General features: G+C 44.1%; 2 protein-coding genes across 2 annotated transcripts; one reads left to right on the forward strand and one right to left on the reverse strand.

Annotated features, from left to right (window-relative positions):
• Nucleotides 1-18: 18 nt before the first annotated feature.
• LOC120455978 (vacuolar protein sorting-associated protein 26) lies at nt 19-2,640 on the forward strand. Its single transcript, XM_039642531.2, has 2 exons — nt 19-438; nt 519-2,640. Exons 1-2 carry the CDS (start codon nt 295-297, stop codon nt 1,809-1,811), a joined length of 1,437 nt encoding a protein of 478 aa, XP_039498465.1. The 5' UTR covers nt 19-294; the 3' UTR covers nt 1,812-2,640.
• Nucleotides 2,641-2,736: 96 nt separating this feature from the next.
• LOC120455979 (ribosomal protein 63, mitochondrial-like) lies at nt 2,737-3,368 on the reverse strand. The gene is made up of 2 exons (XM_039642532.2): nt 3,084-3,368; nt 2,737-3,020 (listed from the first exon to the last, which is right to left on the reverse strand). Exons 1-2 carry the CDS (start codon nt 3,252-3,254, stop codon nt 2,871-2,873), a joined length of 321 nt encoding a protein of 106 aa, XP_039498466.1. The 5' UTR covers nt 3,255-3,368; the 3' UTR covers nt 2,737-2,870.
• Nucleotides 3,369-17,212: the final 13,844 nt, after the last annotated feature.

Consider the following 17,212-nt stretch of genomic DNA (forward strand, 5'->3'; position numbering starts at 1 on the left):
CTTAATAACAATCGGAATGATACGATACGGCAACGCTGTAGTGTGAAAAATTGCAATTTTTTTCATTTCACACACACAGACGCGACACATACGCCAGCATCGGAACGAAGGACGAAAAAAGGCCGCAGAAAAACGCCCATTACAGCTGAGGGTTATTTAAAGGGTTATCTAAAAGATATCTCCAGGAAAAACCGCCGACAAGAGTCACAGCGTCGACATTCCATCGGAGCAGAAAGAAGAAGAGGCGGGGGAAAGACGAAGAGGAAGAAGAAGCCGATTCGACGTTTATCAATTATGAATTTCCTGGGATTCGGCCAGTCAGCGGACATTGAGATAGTCTTTGATGGAGCTGAGCACAAGACGGCGGAGGTTAAAGGGGAGGACGGCAAAGTGGAGAAGATGCTGCTCTTCTACGACGGGGAGACGGTATCCGGCAAGGTGCGTCGTGGTCAGCATCCGGGGGAGTTCCCCCAAGCATTACCAGAGATAAACCCCTTATCCACCCCTTTTTCATCCAGGTGAACGTGACTCTAAAGAAGCCGGGCAACAAGCTGGAGCACCAGGGCATTAAGATCGAATTCATTGGCCAGATCGAGCTGTACTACGACCGGGGTAACCACCACGAATTCAAGTGTTTAGCGAAGGCGCTGGCCCGTCCGGGCGATCTCATCCAGAACAACAGTTATCCGTTCGATTTCCCCAACGTGGAGAAGCAGTTTGAGGTGTACGCCGGCTCGAACGTGCGACTGCGTTACTTCCTGCGCGCAACCATCGTCAGGCGACTCAGCGACATAACCAAGGAGGTTGACATCGCCGTACACACACTATGTAGCTACCCGGAGATGAACAACCCCATCAAGATGGAGGTTGGCATTGAAGACTGCCTGCACATCGAGTTTGAGTACAACAAAAGCAAGTACCACCTGCGGGACACGATTATCGGCAAGATCTACTTCCTGTTGGTGCGCATCAAGATCAAGCACATGGAGATCGCGATCATCAAGAAAGAGAGCACGGGCACGGGTCCCACCATGTTTAACGAGAACGAAACGATTGCCAAGTACGAAATCATGGACGGAGCGCCCGTTAAAGGCGAAAGCATACCCATCCGGGTCTTCCTTGCTGGCTACAATCTCACGCCGACCATGCGGGACATAAACAAGAAGTTCTCGGTCAAGTATTTCCTCAACCTAGTGCTGATGGACACCGAGGACCGACGCTACTTCAAGCAACAGGAGATCACGCTGTGGCGCAAGGCAGACATACCGCGCTACCATGGAGCTCAGCAGCACCAGCAACAGCAGCACCAACACGTCCCACTGCACGCTCCGCCGCACCTGGTCAGCGGTCCTGCTGCGCCTACAGTGGCCCACTCGCTGATCAGCTCGAGCACAGACAGCGGGGAGGCGGGAGGAGCCCCGACAGCGCCGGGCACTGCGGGATCTGAGTCCAAGATGGGCCTGTTTACCAGGGAGAGCCCCAACCAGGAGTTCAGCCAACAGCAACTGGATTCTCCGCCGCTGACGCCCACGGCGTCGACCGCGTCCGTTGCAGTTCCAGTCCCCACAGCGGCGTCATCTGTTTCAGAACCAGCTCCCGAGCGGGGCATAGGCGATGGAGCCGCAGCGGCCACCACAAGTGCCTCGCCCGTTGCTATGCTCTCCAGTTCGCCACCGCCATTGCTGCCAGTATCGCCGCTTTCCCGATCCGATGCCGAAGCGTCGGAGCATGTGCAGCCGGAGGATGAGGGCACCGATGCGATTGCGCCCTCTACGAAAAAGGCCGGTGCCACGCCGCTGGCCACCGATTGAGTGGGAAGCTGGAGAGGATTTCCATCTTCAGGGGGATAAGTAGCAAGAGCCCAGAGCTAGAGCAACAAGAGAAGGCGGAACTATTACGCATATATTCGTATACAGCAGCAGGAGGGCAGTGGAGAAGCAGCAGCAGCAGCAACAAATATGCATATATCTATTTTTTTAAAGTTAATTTAAAATTGTTACAAATGTTTTATTGAGGTTATGCGCATCATTAACCAAAAGCAGGCAAATCGCAAATGATAGTAACGAAAAAACAAAACGAAACTTAGGACAAATGAGAAGAGGCAACCTCGTAGCTATAACCAATCACTAGGCGTTTCCATTGGTATTATTGCTATAACAAATCGAGATGCTGATGGCGACGGACTCGGACCTCGGACACGAAAGCGAACCCAAATCTCCAACCCCTCAAAACTAGTTAAACCCCCTAGTATTCCGAAGACCATTCCTTATCCTTGTGGCGTTTGGAAAATATGATTTTTCAATTTGAAAAATGTTGAAATTGCTTTCTAAAAGTGAGAACCCCTGAAATTGAAATTAAACTAAACCAACTCCAATACAGATGAAGCAGCAAGACAAAACATCCATTAAATAATAAATTTTTAGTCTATAGCCTACTAACGAATTGATGCTGGGAGCGTTCTGATTATGGCGATCGGATTTGTCGGAGCGATTGGAAGTGGAAGCGACGAACCATGTTACATGCCTTGCATATGTACATAACAGTTCATATACATAACATACAAAAATTATTGATATATACACTTAGACACGCAATTTAACAAATAACAAATAAAAGCGATATGAGCGCCAAACACGAAAAGAGCGTTGAGTGATATAAGTGGAAACTTGATCAGGCGCACTGCCTTTCACATGTGCATGCGGGTCGATTGGTGTCCAAAAGCAAGTAAGCAGTGACTTCACATGGAATAACTCGTATGTAGATATAACCAAGCCGAATATGGATGCTTATCCAGCAGGCATTATATAATTTACATAACATCTAGATTTATTTAACAAGTAACGTCGGCTTATATATAGATATTATGATAGTTAGTCCCAGGCCTCCTTAATCTTTAGCTGGTTCAGCCGCTCCTCAATGGTAACGTGTGGCTTCATCTTGCGCAGTGTCTGCTCGTCCGTCCACTTGGCCACCAGCTTATCGCGCTTTTGTAGCTCCTTGGCGTGACCGGAAGATTGCTCCTGAGTGGAGTGGACAGTGTAGTATTAGGCCGTGTGGTTACGCGTATAGCGAGCAAGACTTACCAGGGTGAGGTACGGGTGCCGGAGGAGTAGCATGATCTGCTCCTGGCGCTCGTACTCGCGGGTCAGGGTGTCCATTGCTCGCTGGCTGACCGGCTTCACCAGGCGCCGCTTGCCCCTGAATATGTGACCAGGCACAGTCTTCTTGAACAAATTGATCAGCGTCAAGTGCATTTTGTTAGCTCAAGTCCAAGTAAAAACTAAACGGTTTATTTTATAACCAATTATTATTTTTATTTGGCCAGAACTTTGGTGTGACCAGGTTTCCTAAGAGGAGAAACCGAACTGATTACCGTAATATCGATAAGAAGCTACCGCTTAAATTGAACTACCGATTGAATTTATAAATAAAAGTAATGCAATATCAACATTTTCAGGAACCCTAACACCAGCTCGCACTTCGACCCGATTACATGGGAGACACTGTGGTCCATTAACAAGCAGGAGCAGATGGTCGGAATCGATTTGTTTTTATAACAAATTATCAGTGATAGAAGTGAAAATAGTTGTACAAAAGTAGTAAGGAAAGGGGACGGCAATCATGGAAATATCAGATAGTTGTCTCGTTCTATACCTGCAGGCTTCTGCCGCCACCTGCTGAGATTTCTGTTCGCCTGGTGTGCGAAACGAAAAACTGCCCTTTTTAGCAGCGAAAATAATATTCGGGGCGGCTAAAATTTTAGAGAAATTTAAGAGATTTCCGATTTTAAACACTAGGCGAACATAAATCCCAGTAGGCAGCCAACGATCCGTTTTTTTCCTTAAAATAGAGAGGCTCGCGTGTAACTGATTTTTTGTCACGCTCCCAACAACCACATGGGATATTTTAATTATATCGTGATTGTCGTGCAAATCTCGTGATAAACGCGTGAAGCACCAAGTGCACAATGTGACTGCGCATCTCTGGTTTGAGTTTCGTTGCGAAGTAACGGCTTTTCTCCTGCATGCCTGAAAGCATGCAAGGGACGGCAATCATGGAAATATCAGATAGTTGTCTCGTTCTATGATAATTGCTGGCATCTGCTGCCACCTGCTGAGATTTTTGTTCGCCTGGTGTGCAAAACGAAAAACTGCCCGATTTAGCAGCGAAAATAATATTCGGGGCGGCTGAAATTTTAGAGAAATTTAAGAGATTTCCGATTTTAAACACTAGGCGAACATAAATCCCAGTAGGCAGCCAACGATCCGTTTTTTTCCTTAAAATAGAGAGGCTCGCGTGTAACTGATTTTTTGTCACGCTCCCAACAACCACATGGGATATTTTAATTAAATCGTGATTGTCGTGCAAATCTCGTGATAAACGCGTGAAGCACCAAGTGCACAGTGTGACTGCGCATCTCTGATCTGAGTTCCGTTGCAAGTAACGGCATTTCTCTTTAGAGCCTGAAAGCATGCAAGGGACGGCAATCATGGAAATATCAGATAGTTGTCTCGTTCTATGATAATTGCTGGCATCTGCTGCCACCTGCTGAGATTTTTGTTCGCCTGGTGTGCGAAACGAAAAACTGCCCGATTTAGCAGCGAAAATAATATTCGGGGCGGCTGAAATTTTAGAGAAATTTAAGAGATTTCCGATTTTAAACACTAGGCGAACATAAATCCCAGTAGGCAGCCAACGATCCGTTTTTTTCCTTAAAATAGAGAGGCTCGCGTGTAACTGATTTTTTGTCACGCTCCCAACAACCACATGGGATATTTTAATTAAATCGTGATTGTCGTGCAAATCTCGTGATAAACGCGTGAAGCACCAAGTGCACAGTGTGACTGCGCATCTCTGATCTGAGTTCCGTTGCAAGTAACGGCATTTCTCTTTAGAGCCTGAAAGCATGCAAGGGACGGCAATCATGGAAATATCAGATAGTTGTCTCGTTCTATGATAATTGCTGGCATCTGCTGCCACCTGCTGAGATTTTTGTTCGCCTGGTGTGCAAAACGAAAAACTGCCCGATTTAGCAGCGAAAATAATATTCGGGGCGGCTGAAATTTTAGAGAAATTTAAGAGATTTCCGATTTTAAACACTAGGCGAACATAAATCCCAGTAGGCAGCCAACGATCCGTTTTTTTCCTTAAAATAGAGAGGCTCGCGTGTAACTGATTTTTTGTCACGCTCCCAACAACCACATGGGATATTTTAATTATATCGTGATTGTCGTGCAAATCTCGTGATAAACGCGTGAAGCACCAAGTGCACAATGTGACTGCGCATCTCTGGTTTGAGTTTCGTTGCGAAGTAACGGCTTTTCTCCTGCATGCCTGAAAGCATGCAAGGGACGGCAATCATGGAAATATCAGATAGTTGTCTCGTTCTATGATAATTGCTGGCATCTGCTGCCACCTGCTGAGATTTTTGTTCGCCTGGTGTGCAAAACGAAAAACTGCCCGATTTAGCAGCGAAAATAATATTCGGGGCGGCTGAAATTTTAGAGAAATTTAAGAGATTTCCGATTTTAAACACTAGGCGAACATAAATCCCAGTAGGCAGCCAACGATCCGTTTTTTTCCTTAAAATAGAGAGGCTCGCGTGTAACTGATTTTTTGTCACGCTCCCAACAACCACATGGGATATTTTAATTAAATCGTGATTGTCGTGCAAATCTCGTGATAAACGCGTGAAGCACCAAGTGCACAGTGTGACTGCGCATCTCTGATCTGAGTTCCGTTGCAAGTAACGGCATTTCTCTTTAGAGCCTGAAAGCATGCAAGGGACGGCAATCATGGAAATATCAGATAGTTGTCTCGTTCTATGATAATTGCTGGCATCTGCTGCCACCTGCTGAGATTTTTGTTCGCCTGGTGTGCGAAACGAAAAACTGCCCGATTTAGCAGCGAAAATAATATTCGGGGCGGCTGAAATTTTAGAGAAATTTAAAAGATTTTCGATTTTAAACACTAGGCGAACATAAATCCCAGTAGGCAGCCAACGATCCGTTTTTTTCCTTAAAATAGAGAGGCTCGCGTGTAACTGATTTTTTGTCACGCTCCCAACAACCACATGGGATATTTTAATTAAATCGTGATTGTCGTGCAAATCTCGTGATAAACGCGTGAAGCACCAAGTGCACAGTGTGACTGCGCATCTCTGATCTGAGTTCCGTTGCAAGTAACGGCATTTCTCTTTAGAGCCTGAAAGCATGCAAGGGACGGCAATCATGGAAATATCAGATAGTTGTCTCGTTCTATGATAATTGCTGGCATCTGCTGCCACCTGCTGAGATTTTTGTTCGCCTGGTGTGCGAAACGAAAAACTGCCCGATTTAGCAGCGAAAATAATATTCGGGGCGGCTGAAATTTTAGAGAAATTTAAGAGATTTCCGATTTTAAACACTAGGCGAACATAAATCCCAGTAGGCAGCCAACGATCCGTTTTTTTCCTTAAAATAGAGAGGCTCGCGTGTAACTGATTTTTTGTCACGCTCCCAACAACCACATGGGATATTTTAATTAAATCGTGATTGTCGTGCAAATCTCGTGATAAACGCGTGAAGCACCAAGTGCACAGTGTGACTGCGCATCTCTGATCTGAGTTCCGTTGCAAGTAACGGCATTTCTCTTTAGAGCCTGAAAGCATGCAAGGGACGGCAATCATGGAAATATCAGATAGTTGTCTCGTTCTATGATAATTGCTGGCATCTGCTGCCACCTGCTGAGATTTTTGTTCGCCTGGTGTGCAAAACGAAAAACTGCCCGATTTAGCAGCGAAAATAATATTCGGGGCGGCTGAAATTTTAGAGAAATTTAAGAGATTTCCGATTTTAAACACTAGGCGAACATAAATCCCAGTAGGCAGCCAACGATCCGTTTTTTTCCTTAAAATAGAGAGGCTCGCGTGTAACTGATTTTTTGTCACGCTCCCAACAACCACATGGGATATTTTAATTAAATCGTGATTGTCGTGCAAATCTCGTGATAAACGCGTGAAGCACCAAGTGCACAGTGTGACTGCGCATCTCTGATCTGAGTTCCGTTGCAAGTAACGGCATTTCTCTTTAGAGCCTGAAAGCATGCAAGGGACGGCAATCATGGAAATATCAGATAGTTGTCTCGTTCTATGATAATTGCTGGCATCTGCTGCCACCTGCTGAGATTTCTGTTCGCCTGGTATTCAGCATCGGTAAAACTGACAATTTTGGCCGAAGAAATTGGTTGTGGCGCTCCGTGATGAAGCAAATTGGCGATTTTTCGATTTGAAGTACCAGGCGAACAGAATCGAATAGCAGGTGGATCGCTTAAACTAAACCTTACTTAGGGATGGGCGATTCAAATGCACTGGGAGCTTTCGTGTCTATCGGATCAAAGCTCGTGACACGTGCACAATAACGAACGATTCATTTGAATCGCCCATCCCTAAGTAAGCTTTACTTTCAGCGATCAGCTTTTCGTTTCCACCTGCTATTCGATTCTGTTCGCCTGGTATTCAGCATCGGTAAAACTGACAATTTTGGCCGAAGAAATTGGTTGTGGCGCTCCGTGATGAAGCAAATTGGTGATTTTTCGATTTGAAGTACCAGGCGAACAGAATCGAATAGCAGGTGGAAACGAACAGCTGATCGCTTAAACTAAACCTTACTTAGGGATGGGCGATTCAAATGCACTGGGAGCTTTCGTGTCTATCGGATCAAAGCTCGTGACACGTGCACAATAACGAACGATTCATTTAAATCGCCCATCCCTAAGTAAACTTTACTTTCAGCGATCAGCTTTTCGTTTCCACCTGCTATTCGATTCTGTTCGCCTGGTATTCAGCATCGGTAAAACTGACAATTTTGGCCGAAGAAATTGGTTGTGGCGCTCCGTGATGAAGCAAATTGGTGATTTTTCGATTTGAAGTACCAGGCGAACAGAATCGAATAGCAGGTGGATCGCTTAAACTAAACCTTACTTAGGGATGGGCGACACAAATGCACTGGGAGCTTTCGTGTCTATCGGATCAAAGCTCGTGACACGTGCACAATAACGAACGATTCATTTGAATCGCCCATCCCTAAGTAAGCTTTACTTTCAGCGATCAGCTGTTCGTTTCCACCTGCTATTCGATTCTGTTCGCCTGGTATTCAGCATCGGTAAAACTGACAATTTTGGCCGAAGAAATTGGTTGTGGCGCTCCGTGATGAAGCAAATTGGCGATTTTTCGATTTGAAGTACCAGGCGAACAGAATCGAATAGCAGGTGGATCGCTTAAACTAAACCTTACTTAGGGATGGGCGATTCAAATGCACTGGGAGCTTTCGTGTCTATCGGATCAAAGCTCGTGACACGTGCACAATAACGAACGATTCATTTGAATCGCCCATCCCTAAGTAAGCTTTACTTTCAGCGATCAGCTTTTCGTTTCCACCTGCTATTCGATTCTGTTCGCCTGGTATTCAGCATCGGTAATACTGACAATTTTGGCCGAAGAAATTGGTTGTGGCGCTCCGAGATGAAGCAAATTGGTGATTTTTCGATTAGAAGTACCAGGCGAACAGAATCGAATAGCAGGTGGAAACGAACAGCTGATCGCTTAAACTAAACCTTACTTAGGGATGGGCGATTCAAATGCACTGGGAGCTTTCGTGTCTATCGGATCAAAGCTCGTGACACGTGCACAATAACGAACGATTCATTTGAATCGCCCATCCCTAAGTAAGCTTTACTTTCAGCGATCAGCTGTTCGTTTCCACCTGCTATTCGATTCTGTTCGCCTGGTATTCAGCATCGGTAAAACTGACAATTTTGGCCGAAGAAATTGGTTGTGGCGCTCCGTGATGAAGCAAATTGGCGATTTTTCGATTTGAAGTACCAGGCGAACAGAATCGAATAGCAGGTGGATCGCTTAAACTAAACCTTACTTAGGGATGGGCGATTCAAATGCACTGGGAGCTTTCGTGTCTATCGGATCAAAGCTCGTGACACGTGCACAATAACGAACGAATTATTTGAATCGCCCATCCCTAAGTAAGCTTTACTTTCAGCGATCAGCTGTTCGTTTCCACCTGCTATTCGATTCTGTTCGCCTGGTATTCAGCATCGGTAAAACTGACAATTTTGGCCGAAGAAATTGGTTGTGGCGCTCCGTGATGAAGCAAATTGGTGATTTTTCGATTTGAAGTACCAGGCGAACAGAATCGAATAGCAGGTGGAAACGAACAGCTGATCGCTTAAACTAAACCTTACTTAGGGATGGGCGATTCAAATGCACTGGGAGCTTTCGTGTCTATCGGATCAAAGCTCGTGACACGTGCACAATAACGAACGATTCATTTGAATCGCCCATCCCTAAGTAAACTTTACTTTCAGCGATCAGCTTTTCGTTTCCACCTGCTATTCGATTCTGTTCGCCTGGTATTCAGCATCGGTAAAACTGACAATTTTGGCCGAAGAAATTGGTTGTGGCGCTCCGTGATGAAGCAAATTGGTGATTTTTCGATTTGAAGTACCAGGCGAACAGAATCGAATAGCAGGTGGATCGCTTAAACTAAACCTTACTTAGGGATGGGCGACTCAAATGCACTGGGATCTTTCGTGTCTATCGGATCAAAGCTCGTGACACGTGCACAATAACAAACGATTCATTTGAATCGCCCATCCCTAAGTAAGCTTTACTTTCAGCGATCAGCTGTTCGTTTCCACCTGCTATTCGATTCTGTTCGCCTGGTATTTAGCATCGGTAAAACTGACAATTTTGGCCGAAGAAATTGGTTGTGGTGCTCCGAGATGAAGCAAATTGGTGATTTTTCGATTTAAAGTACCAGGCGAACAGAAATGTCAGTAGGTGACCGGCGATCAGTTCGATTGTGCAACCTAACTAATGACAACCATAAATGTCGCAGACCAAAAGTATGCAATACACTTTAACGCTTGCTATCAGCAGCCTGAAAGTATGCAACGGATACTGTCTACGCTTTGTGTATAGCTTAAAATGTGTAAGAAAAACGCTGCATACTCTCAGGCAAAGTCAAAGCCCCCCACAAAAAAAAATTTTTTTGTTCAAAAAAATATTTTATTTCATGCATTGTTTACAGGTAAGTATTAAATGTTTATGGTAAGTACGGATCAATTTTCGCGCAGCCAACGACCAATTCATCCATTCATGGTTTCAGCACCTGAAAAGAAAAGAAGATATTAGAAAATTCAAATGCAAACTATAAAATACTTAAGCTAGGTTTAAAATTCAATTAAAAGTATTATAAAATATTAATTGATGGACATGCTGATCCTAAGATCTACGCTTTAAGCGCAGAACTAGCTTTCTCCTTAACCAGTTGGATAGTAAATAAATAAAATCGAGCACTGCGACAAATAACCAACTGCCCCTGGTACGTACGGAACTCTACACTCCATAAGGACCTCAATCTCTACACAGTTGAGGAACAAATTGGGAGACACACAAGTCGATACAGTGACAGACTACAGAGTCATAGCAGCCTTCTTGCAAGACGTCTTATCCCCGCTCGACCTCTGAGACGACTCAAAAGGCAAGGCTTTGCCAAGACATTTGGACAGCAGTAAAAACTGCTATGCATATATGCTCCTACTTCACTAATTTGTATATAGTGTTTGGTTACCCCTAGAATATTTATCCCCTGTGATGTTAAGATACAATATTATGATGTACAGATTCTTCACTTAATAAATAAAAAAAAAAAAAAAAATAAAATAAAATAAAATAAAATACTTTTCTAATTGTGATCCGATTTCGATGGGATTTTGAAATTTCCCAGCACCATTGCAGAAGCAAGAGAAGTACAACAAGGGACAGACAGTCGGGCATTTGAGCCATCTTAATGGGCTGAGCAGGCCAAATACAGCGAAAATCATTGGAGCAATTATAAGGCATCTAAATGACGATGACGAAGAGGAGTTGCAGGTGCAACATGCTGACATTTTTGTTTGCCTGGTATCTGAAATCCAGAATCTCTCAATTTTACCACCAAAACTCGGTTTAAAAGTCCGGTTTACGGCCCATTTAATTACTTTATGCACCAGGCGATCATAATTAGCAGTAGGTGTCTACTTAAATCGAAATGATCGTTGGCCACTTCCTGACATTTCTGTTCGCCTGGTATCTGAAATCCAAAATCTCTCAATTTTCCCAACAAAGCTTCGATCAGATATCGAAATTGAAAATATAAAATTTTTTACAAACATTTTTTTTTAGATTTTTTTTGATAAAAAATAATCTGTTATTTTTCGATAGCAGTGAAAGTAGTTGTCCAAAAGTGTAACAAAATTCCCACTCCACCCAATACCCAATTGCCAACTGCAAGGAGCTACAAGTTTCTAAAGATTTGTGTCTCAAGCTAGTTATGGCAATGAATTAAATTCGGTAATTGGGTACTAATTTATATAATTAACAATTATAAAATACATTAAATTTAACATGTGCTCAGTTCTTTGACATGCAGTTTCTACATTTCTACATTTCCTCAATCGAATTTTAGCCAGGTTTCAAACCGCGACAGCAGCATTTATAGCAACTTCAAGCGAGAGTTAAAACAGCTCAAGAGAGAAGCTGCAGAAGGGGAAAGCAGAGAGTGGAAATAAGAGAGTAAGAGAGTGTACTATGAGTATGGTCAAAATGAAGCAGACTGTGGGGGTACTGGTACTTGTTGAAAAAAGTTGTAGGTTTAAATTTTGGGAAAATGAAAAAAGTTTGTTTTTTTTAAAGTGATGTATGATTTAACTGGATGCGCAAATACCATATGCTTAATTGCTCATTGCCGTTGGTTTCCACTTATTCATAGGCCAAAGCAAATCAAGTCAAATGAATGCAATGCAAAGGCTGGACGTGAGAAGAAATTTGCATTCGGTCCGAATTATAATCGTTCACACATGGGAGATGATTTTGAGAGGTAATGCCAGGTAAACAGACGAAAGCTGCCAGCTGCAAGGAGCTGCAATTGTAATCATTTCCAAGTGGATAATACAAGTCCATATGAATGAAAACAGGTCAAATTGCGGAAATGTATATAAACGGTCCAAAATGTAACCCAATTTAATTAACTAATGTAATGTGTATTTAAGAATTTATGTTCAACTTTTTTTCCATGAAGTATGTGGTCAGAAGTATGCGGCGGCAATTGAATGAATACTTATGCAATTGCCATTAATGCTGACCGGTTATATGGTTATATTCCGGTTGTATTCGGATTTTTCGCTTAACCCTTAGATGGCCAGCCACCAATAAAGCCGGTAGCTCACCTGACTTTGAAGGCTTTTTTCCGATTGGGGTGCATGCACCCTTACACCCAACATCCCTTCAGTCAAGCAGCTTCACATCATTTGTTTGCATATGCATTGACGTATTTGCCGAGGCCAGCGAAGCGTGTGATTAAATTTAAAATATTTAAGCATATTTTACGCGTTGGCAAAAAAGAGAAGGAGAACAAAAAAAACGTATGGGAGGCAGGAAAAAAGAATGGAAATCACACAAAAAGCGAACCATTGACCAGTTGCATGAAAACTGGGGGGAAAACCAGCAACAATGAGCGCGAAAATAATAACAATAAAAAAATTAACTGCAAGTGCAAAAAATGGCGCGCAAATTAAAAAGAATAAAAATCCAATGGAAATTGCTCTCTATTAAAATGTAAAAATGAGCCAAGCATGAAAAAATATAAACAAAAAAATAAATCAGAAAAAACGCGAAAAATACAAAATACAACAAAAATGGAAACAAGAAGATACAAATAAAACAACAACAAAAAGCGCAGTACAGTAAAACAAAATAAAAGGAAACTGTAAGCAAACGGCGCTGAAAATGCGCAATTGTTTATGGCATGGTCGTTGTAAAATGAGGGGGGTGGCACCTTCCGAACAGGGGCGTGGGGGGAGGGGACACTGACGCCCGCCGGCGCCTCTGGCCTGGTGTGCGTGTGCGTGTGCGGGGTTGGGGGTGGGGGTGGAAAGGGGGTTGAGCGGATAGGTTCGGGCGTGGTAATGGCTGCAGGGGCGCAGTGAAAAGGGGGCCGTCTGTGGGGGGGGGGGGGGGTGGCCGCCCTTGTTGTCTGCTAGGCATGTGGAAAATCAGCGCCAGCCAAGCGGAGAGCGCAGAGGGGGGCGCTCCTAAAAGGGGCGCAGGGGGTGTGCCAAACAGTGGTGGAGCCAATGTGAAAGAAATGGGGAGAAAAAAGAAAACCAAACGAGAACGAGAACGAGAACGAGAACGAGATACCAAAGCCAGCACACACACAATATGTTTCCAATGTAGCACATTTAATATTAACTTTTCGAATTTATTTTTATTTCCGCTCGGCGCAAAATACATTTGTGTGCGTGCGAGTGTGCAAGCGTGTGTGTGTTCGGCTGCGTATCTGTGTGTGCCACATTCATTTCGCTTCATTTCTTGCTTTCTTGCAGGAAATTACAGCATGTAATTTGCATTCAGTTGTAAAGTGAAATGGAATAATTTCACGAAGCTGACGCCGTTGATGGTTTCTTCTGCATGCCCGTCTGCGTATCCGTGTGTGTGTGCCATATACGCGAATGTGTATTAATTTCTCAATCATTCAATCATGCATTCTCGCAGGCATTTCCCACACCCACCCAACCAGCCAACCAGCCAACCGCCCATCGCATCGATTCCCATCTCTCTCGATGTGCAAAAATTTGACATGCTTTTAGCCAAGTCTTACTCTTTATGAGTGTGCGTGTATACATATGTGTGCTAGTGTGCGTCTGCGGAAGTTGACACTTTCGCGACTAATGGCGGCGGAAGGAAGAGGAAGGAAGAGGAAGGAAGAGGAAGGGCCAAGAGCGAGGCCAACCCAGCAAACCGAAATCCCTACTGAAGCTCAAGCTGAAGTGTTGGTTTTCGTAGCCTACTTTTCAGGCCTTCGTATTCTTATCTTCATTTTGTGTGATTTGGGGAACAAAATAATACACTTAATTTATATTAATATATTTATGAAAGGAAAAAGAAGAAATTTCCTAAATTAAATATTTAGTTATATCACATAAATGTATACATTATTTTGAAGTAACTAAACTACATGCCTGAGTTGAAATAGAGAAGCAGCCGCATTTTACGAAAATGGGAATTCGAAGGAAACGTTATTTAATTAAATGACACGATTTTCTGCCAGAAATTGATGGGACACTATTGCAGGGACTGAAGAAGACTTTACACCCCTTGACACCCCGTCTTGTAACCCAATTTCCAGTCGAATCGAAGTCTTATTCAAAAATATTAACTTACTGCCAAAAGCAAAGGGTCAGGAATAAAAAGTGGGACAGTAACCCAATTTGCACTCCCAGTTGGCTTAAATGCTTTGAAAATTTGCAAACTTGCGTCTTTAACAGGAAGTTTTTCCCTCCCCCTACCCCTCTCCCGTTATCGAGCACTCTTTTCAACTTTCCTTTCTCTCCCCATCTTTCTGTAGCTCAGTGGTCAGGATATGTATATGTACATATTTACATAAAAGAAAGCCATTTTGCGAAAGAAATCAAATTAAGTACTCGGGGCAGCCATTTGGAGCATACGCTATATCAAATTATGGCCACATATAAACCTACATATGTACATACATATGTGGATACATATATAGTAAACGTATAAGGAAATCAAAAGAAACCAAGAAACGCATATTCTGCCAACCGTTAAACGGTCAACAGTCGCGGCCGTGCCAGCGAATGCTCATTCGCCGTTTAAATTTTTAATTGAAATTACAAATTGATGTCAGCAATCCATTCTCCCCTTTTCACCTTTCAGCTGTCAAAAGGACATGCCCGCCAAAAGGACACTGGGCAAGGGATGGAGAGGTCGACGGAGCGGGACACACATGGGCACGCTTTTTGCTTTTGTGTCGCCGGCCACTTGAAAAGGTAAACGGAACAAGATCAGCCGCCATTGCCGTTGCCATTGCCAGCTCGCCAGCTCGCCAACTCGCCAGCTCGCCGTATCCGGAATGCGGAATCCGAAATCCGAGATACGCAGTCCGGCAATACAGCGATGTTACACAGAGAAAAATTGCACACTGATGTCAATTGCACACTTATCAAAGCTTCACTGCAAGGAAATACATTTTCATCAGCTTCACACTTCACACTTTAAAATGTATCTTAAAATGTATCTTACTACTTCATTAATGGCGAATTGAAGCAGTGTGCCAAAACATCAATTCTATCCAATTGTATAATAGCAACTAGTTATTCTTTTCAGTGTCGCCACAGCTGCAGCTACAGCAACAAAGGGAAGAAACCGCTGTTATTTTTCGTTGCTGAGGTCAGAGCCGCGTTTAATACCAACACGCCTCGTTCATTATTAACAGCTGACGCCGACGCTGCCCACTGTGCGAAGGATTGAGAGGGATTGAGAAGCATACAGGACGATTGCAGGAGGCGGCCAGGAGGAAAGAGTGGACGGGACCAGGAAAACAGGACAATAGTGGCTGGCCACGTCATGGCATTGACATTTATTAAAGCGACTGAACGAGTAAATTAGAGTGCTGCTTATGGGGGAAAATGCAAACTTTCAGATTCGAGTGTCACTTTAACCATGAGCCAATAAAGAATTTTAGGTAAAACCTATTGATGTGTTTTATTCATAGTTTGTAAGACAAAATAGGGCATTTTTGGGTAGAAAATAGTGGAAGAATTACTTAGCTTTGCGGTGTTATTAGCTGTGCCAATAATGCAAAGTACAATCATCATTTTATAGCTGACCTTCGCAGTGTGAGTGTGTGAGGTGGCACCTGTTGCCCCAGGGGAAATCCGTTTTTCAATTACGCCTCGCCTACTCAGATGCATCTTCTTATTTCACACACACTTTCTATCGGCCAGGGGAAGTCGGCTGTTTCGGGCATGAATGTTTTGTTTAACACCTTCACGTGATTCCGGCATTTATTAAATTGCTTTGTACTTTGTTGCCATTTCCGTTTCGCTGCACGACAGAAGCCAAACATGCGACGTGACGAATGCGAATGCTAATGCTAATGCCGGGCTCCTTTTTCCAGGGGCGGGGGATGAATTCGTTCTTTATTTTTTAGAGGGGTGGAGGAGGAGGTCCTCCCTTCCCGGAGAGGCGGTTTCCAGGTGAGTGGGGCCACCGCAACGAGCGGCACAATAACAATAATGAGGCGTACTTACAAATGCATCTCTGTCGCCGAGCTCGAGTGTCCCATTCCATTGATTGCGATGATACACTGGGGAAGTTAGCCTTTTAATTGTATAATTGCTGAAGTAGTAGAAAAGCTAGTGTAGCTATAATATGTATATATCCATGGGGAATATGGGAATTGTATCTTACATTTACTTTAGTGGTTGTCCCTTTGTGAAGAATATGAATAGTATAGTTTTTGCATTTTGCGATGCCACTACTATATACACAGATTTTTTTCAGGTGCACAGGCACCTCTTCGGTACCTTTTTCATCGCCATACCCTTGCCATCTTCATCAGAGTCCCGGGCGACGCAAATTTGTCTTTTAAATTATGCGCATCTCTGGGAATATGGCATGGGTGTACTATTCTGGGTGGGTACTACGTCCATGGACCAAAAGGTAACAGGGGAGAGAGAGGGGGGAGGGGGTTTACCACGTCCTGGGACACCGGCGCGTTTTAAAATGCGACGCATGACTTTCATTTCACGTTGTTTACTTCGCATGCGGTCGCGTGATTTTCATACGGCGGCGTCTCAGATCGTTTCAAGGGGGGGTGGTGGGGAGGGGGTAGATTTTAAGAGGGGTTCAAGCAAGGGGAGTGAGGGGTAGAGGAGGTGGCGCAGGGTGGCGTTAAGGCCGCGGCACGATGCGGCACGTGTCAACAGTTGGAAATGGGTTTTTAAGGCGCCGCAACGTATGCTACAGTTTCTTTGGCTACAACTTTTGTTTCAATTACGATTACCTGTTACCGCCCCCGGCCCCTTGAGCCTTAACCCCCTGAACCAGCCTTAACCCCCAGCAGCTCGCACTGCATTTGCATGGATTGTCACGCCCCAAAAGCCCACAACCCCCCGCCCACCACTACCCACTCCACAATAAGTTTGTTGATGTATTTTGATGATTATCTGTGCTGCTAATACGTGGCCAGTGTTGGTAATCAACTGCGACGCAGGTGGGGGAGGGGGGTAGGATCCTGTGGAGTCCTAAGACTTGATTAATATATAATAGAGACCGTTGTGGGTGGGGCTGTTAGACTTGGGGGATTAAACTTTT

The sequence above is a fragment of the Drosophila santomea genome, chromosome X (assembly GCF_016746245.2).
Source record: "Drosophila santomea strain STO CAGO 1482 chromosome X, Prin_Dsan_1.1, whole genome shotgun sequence".
NCBI lineage: Eukaryota > Metazoa > Arthropoda > Insecta > Diptera > Drosophilidae > Drosophila > Drosophila santomea.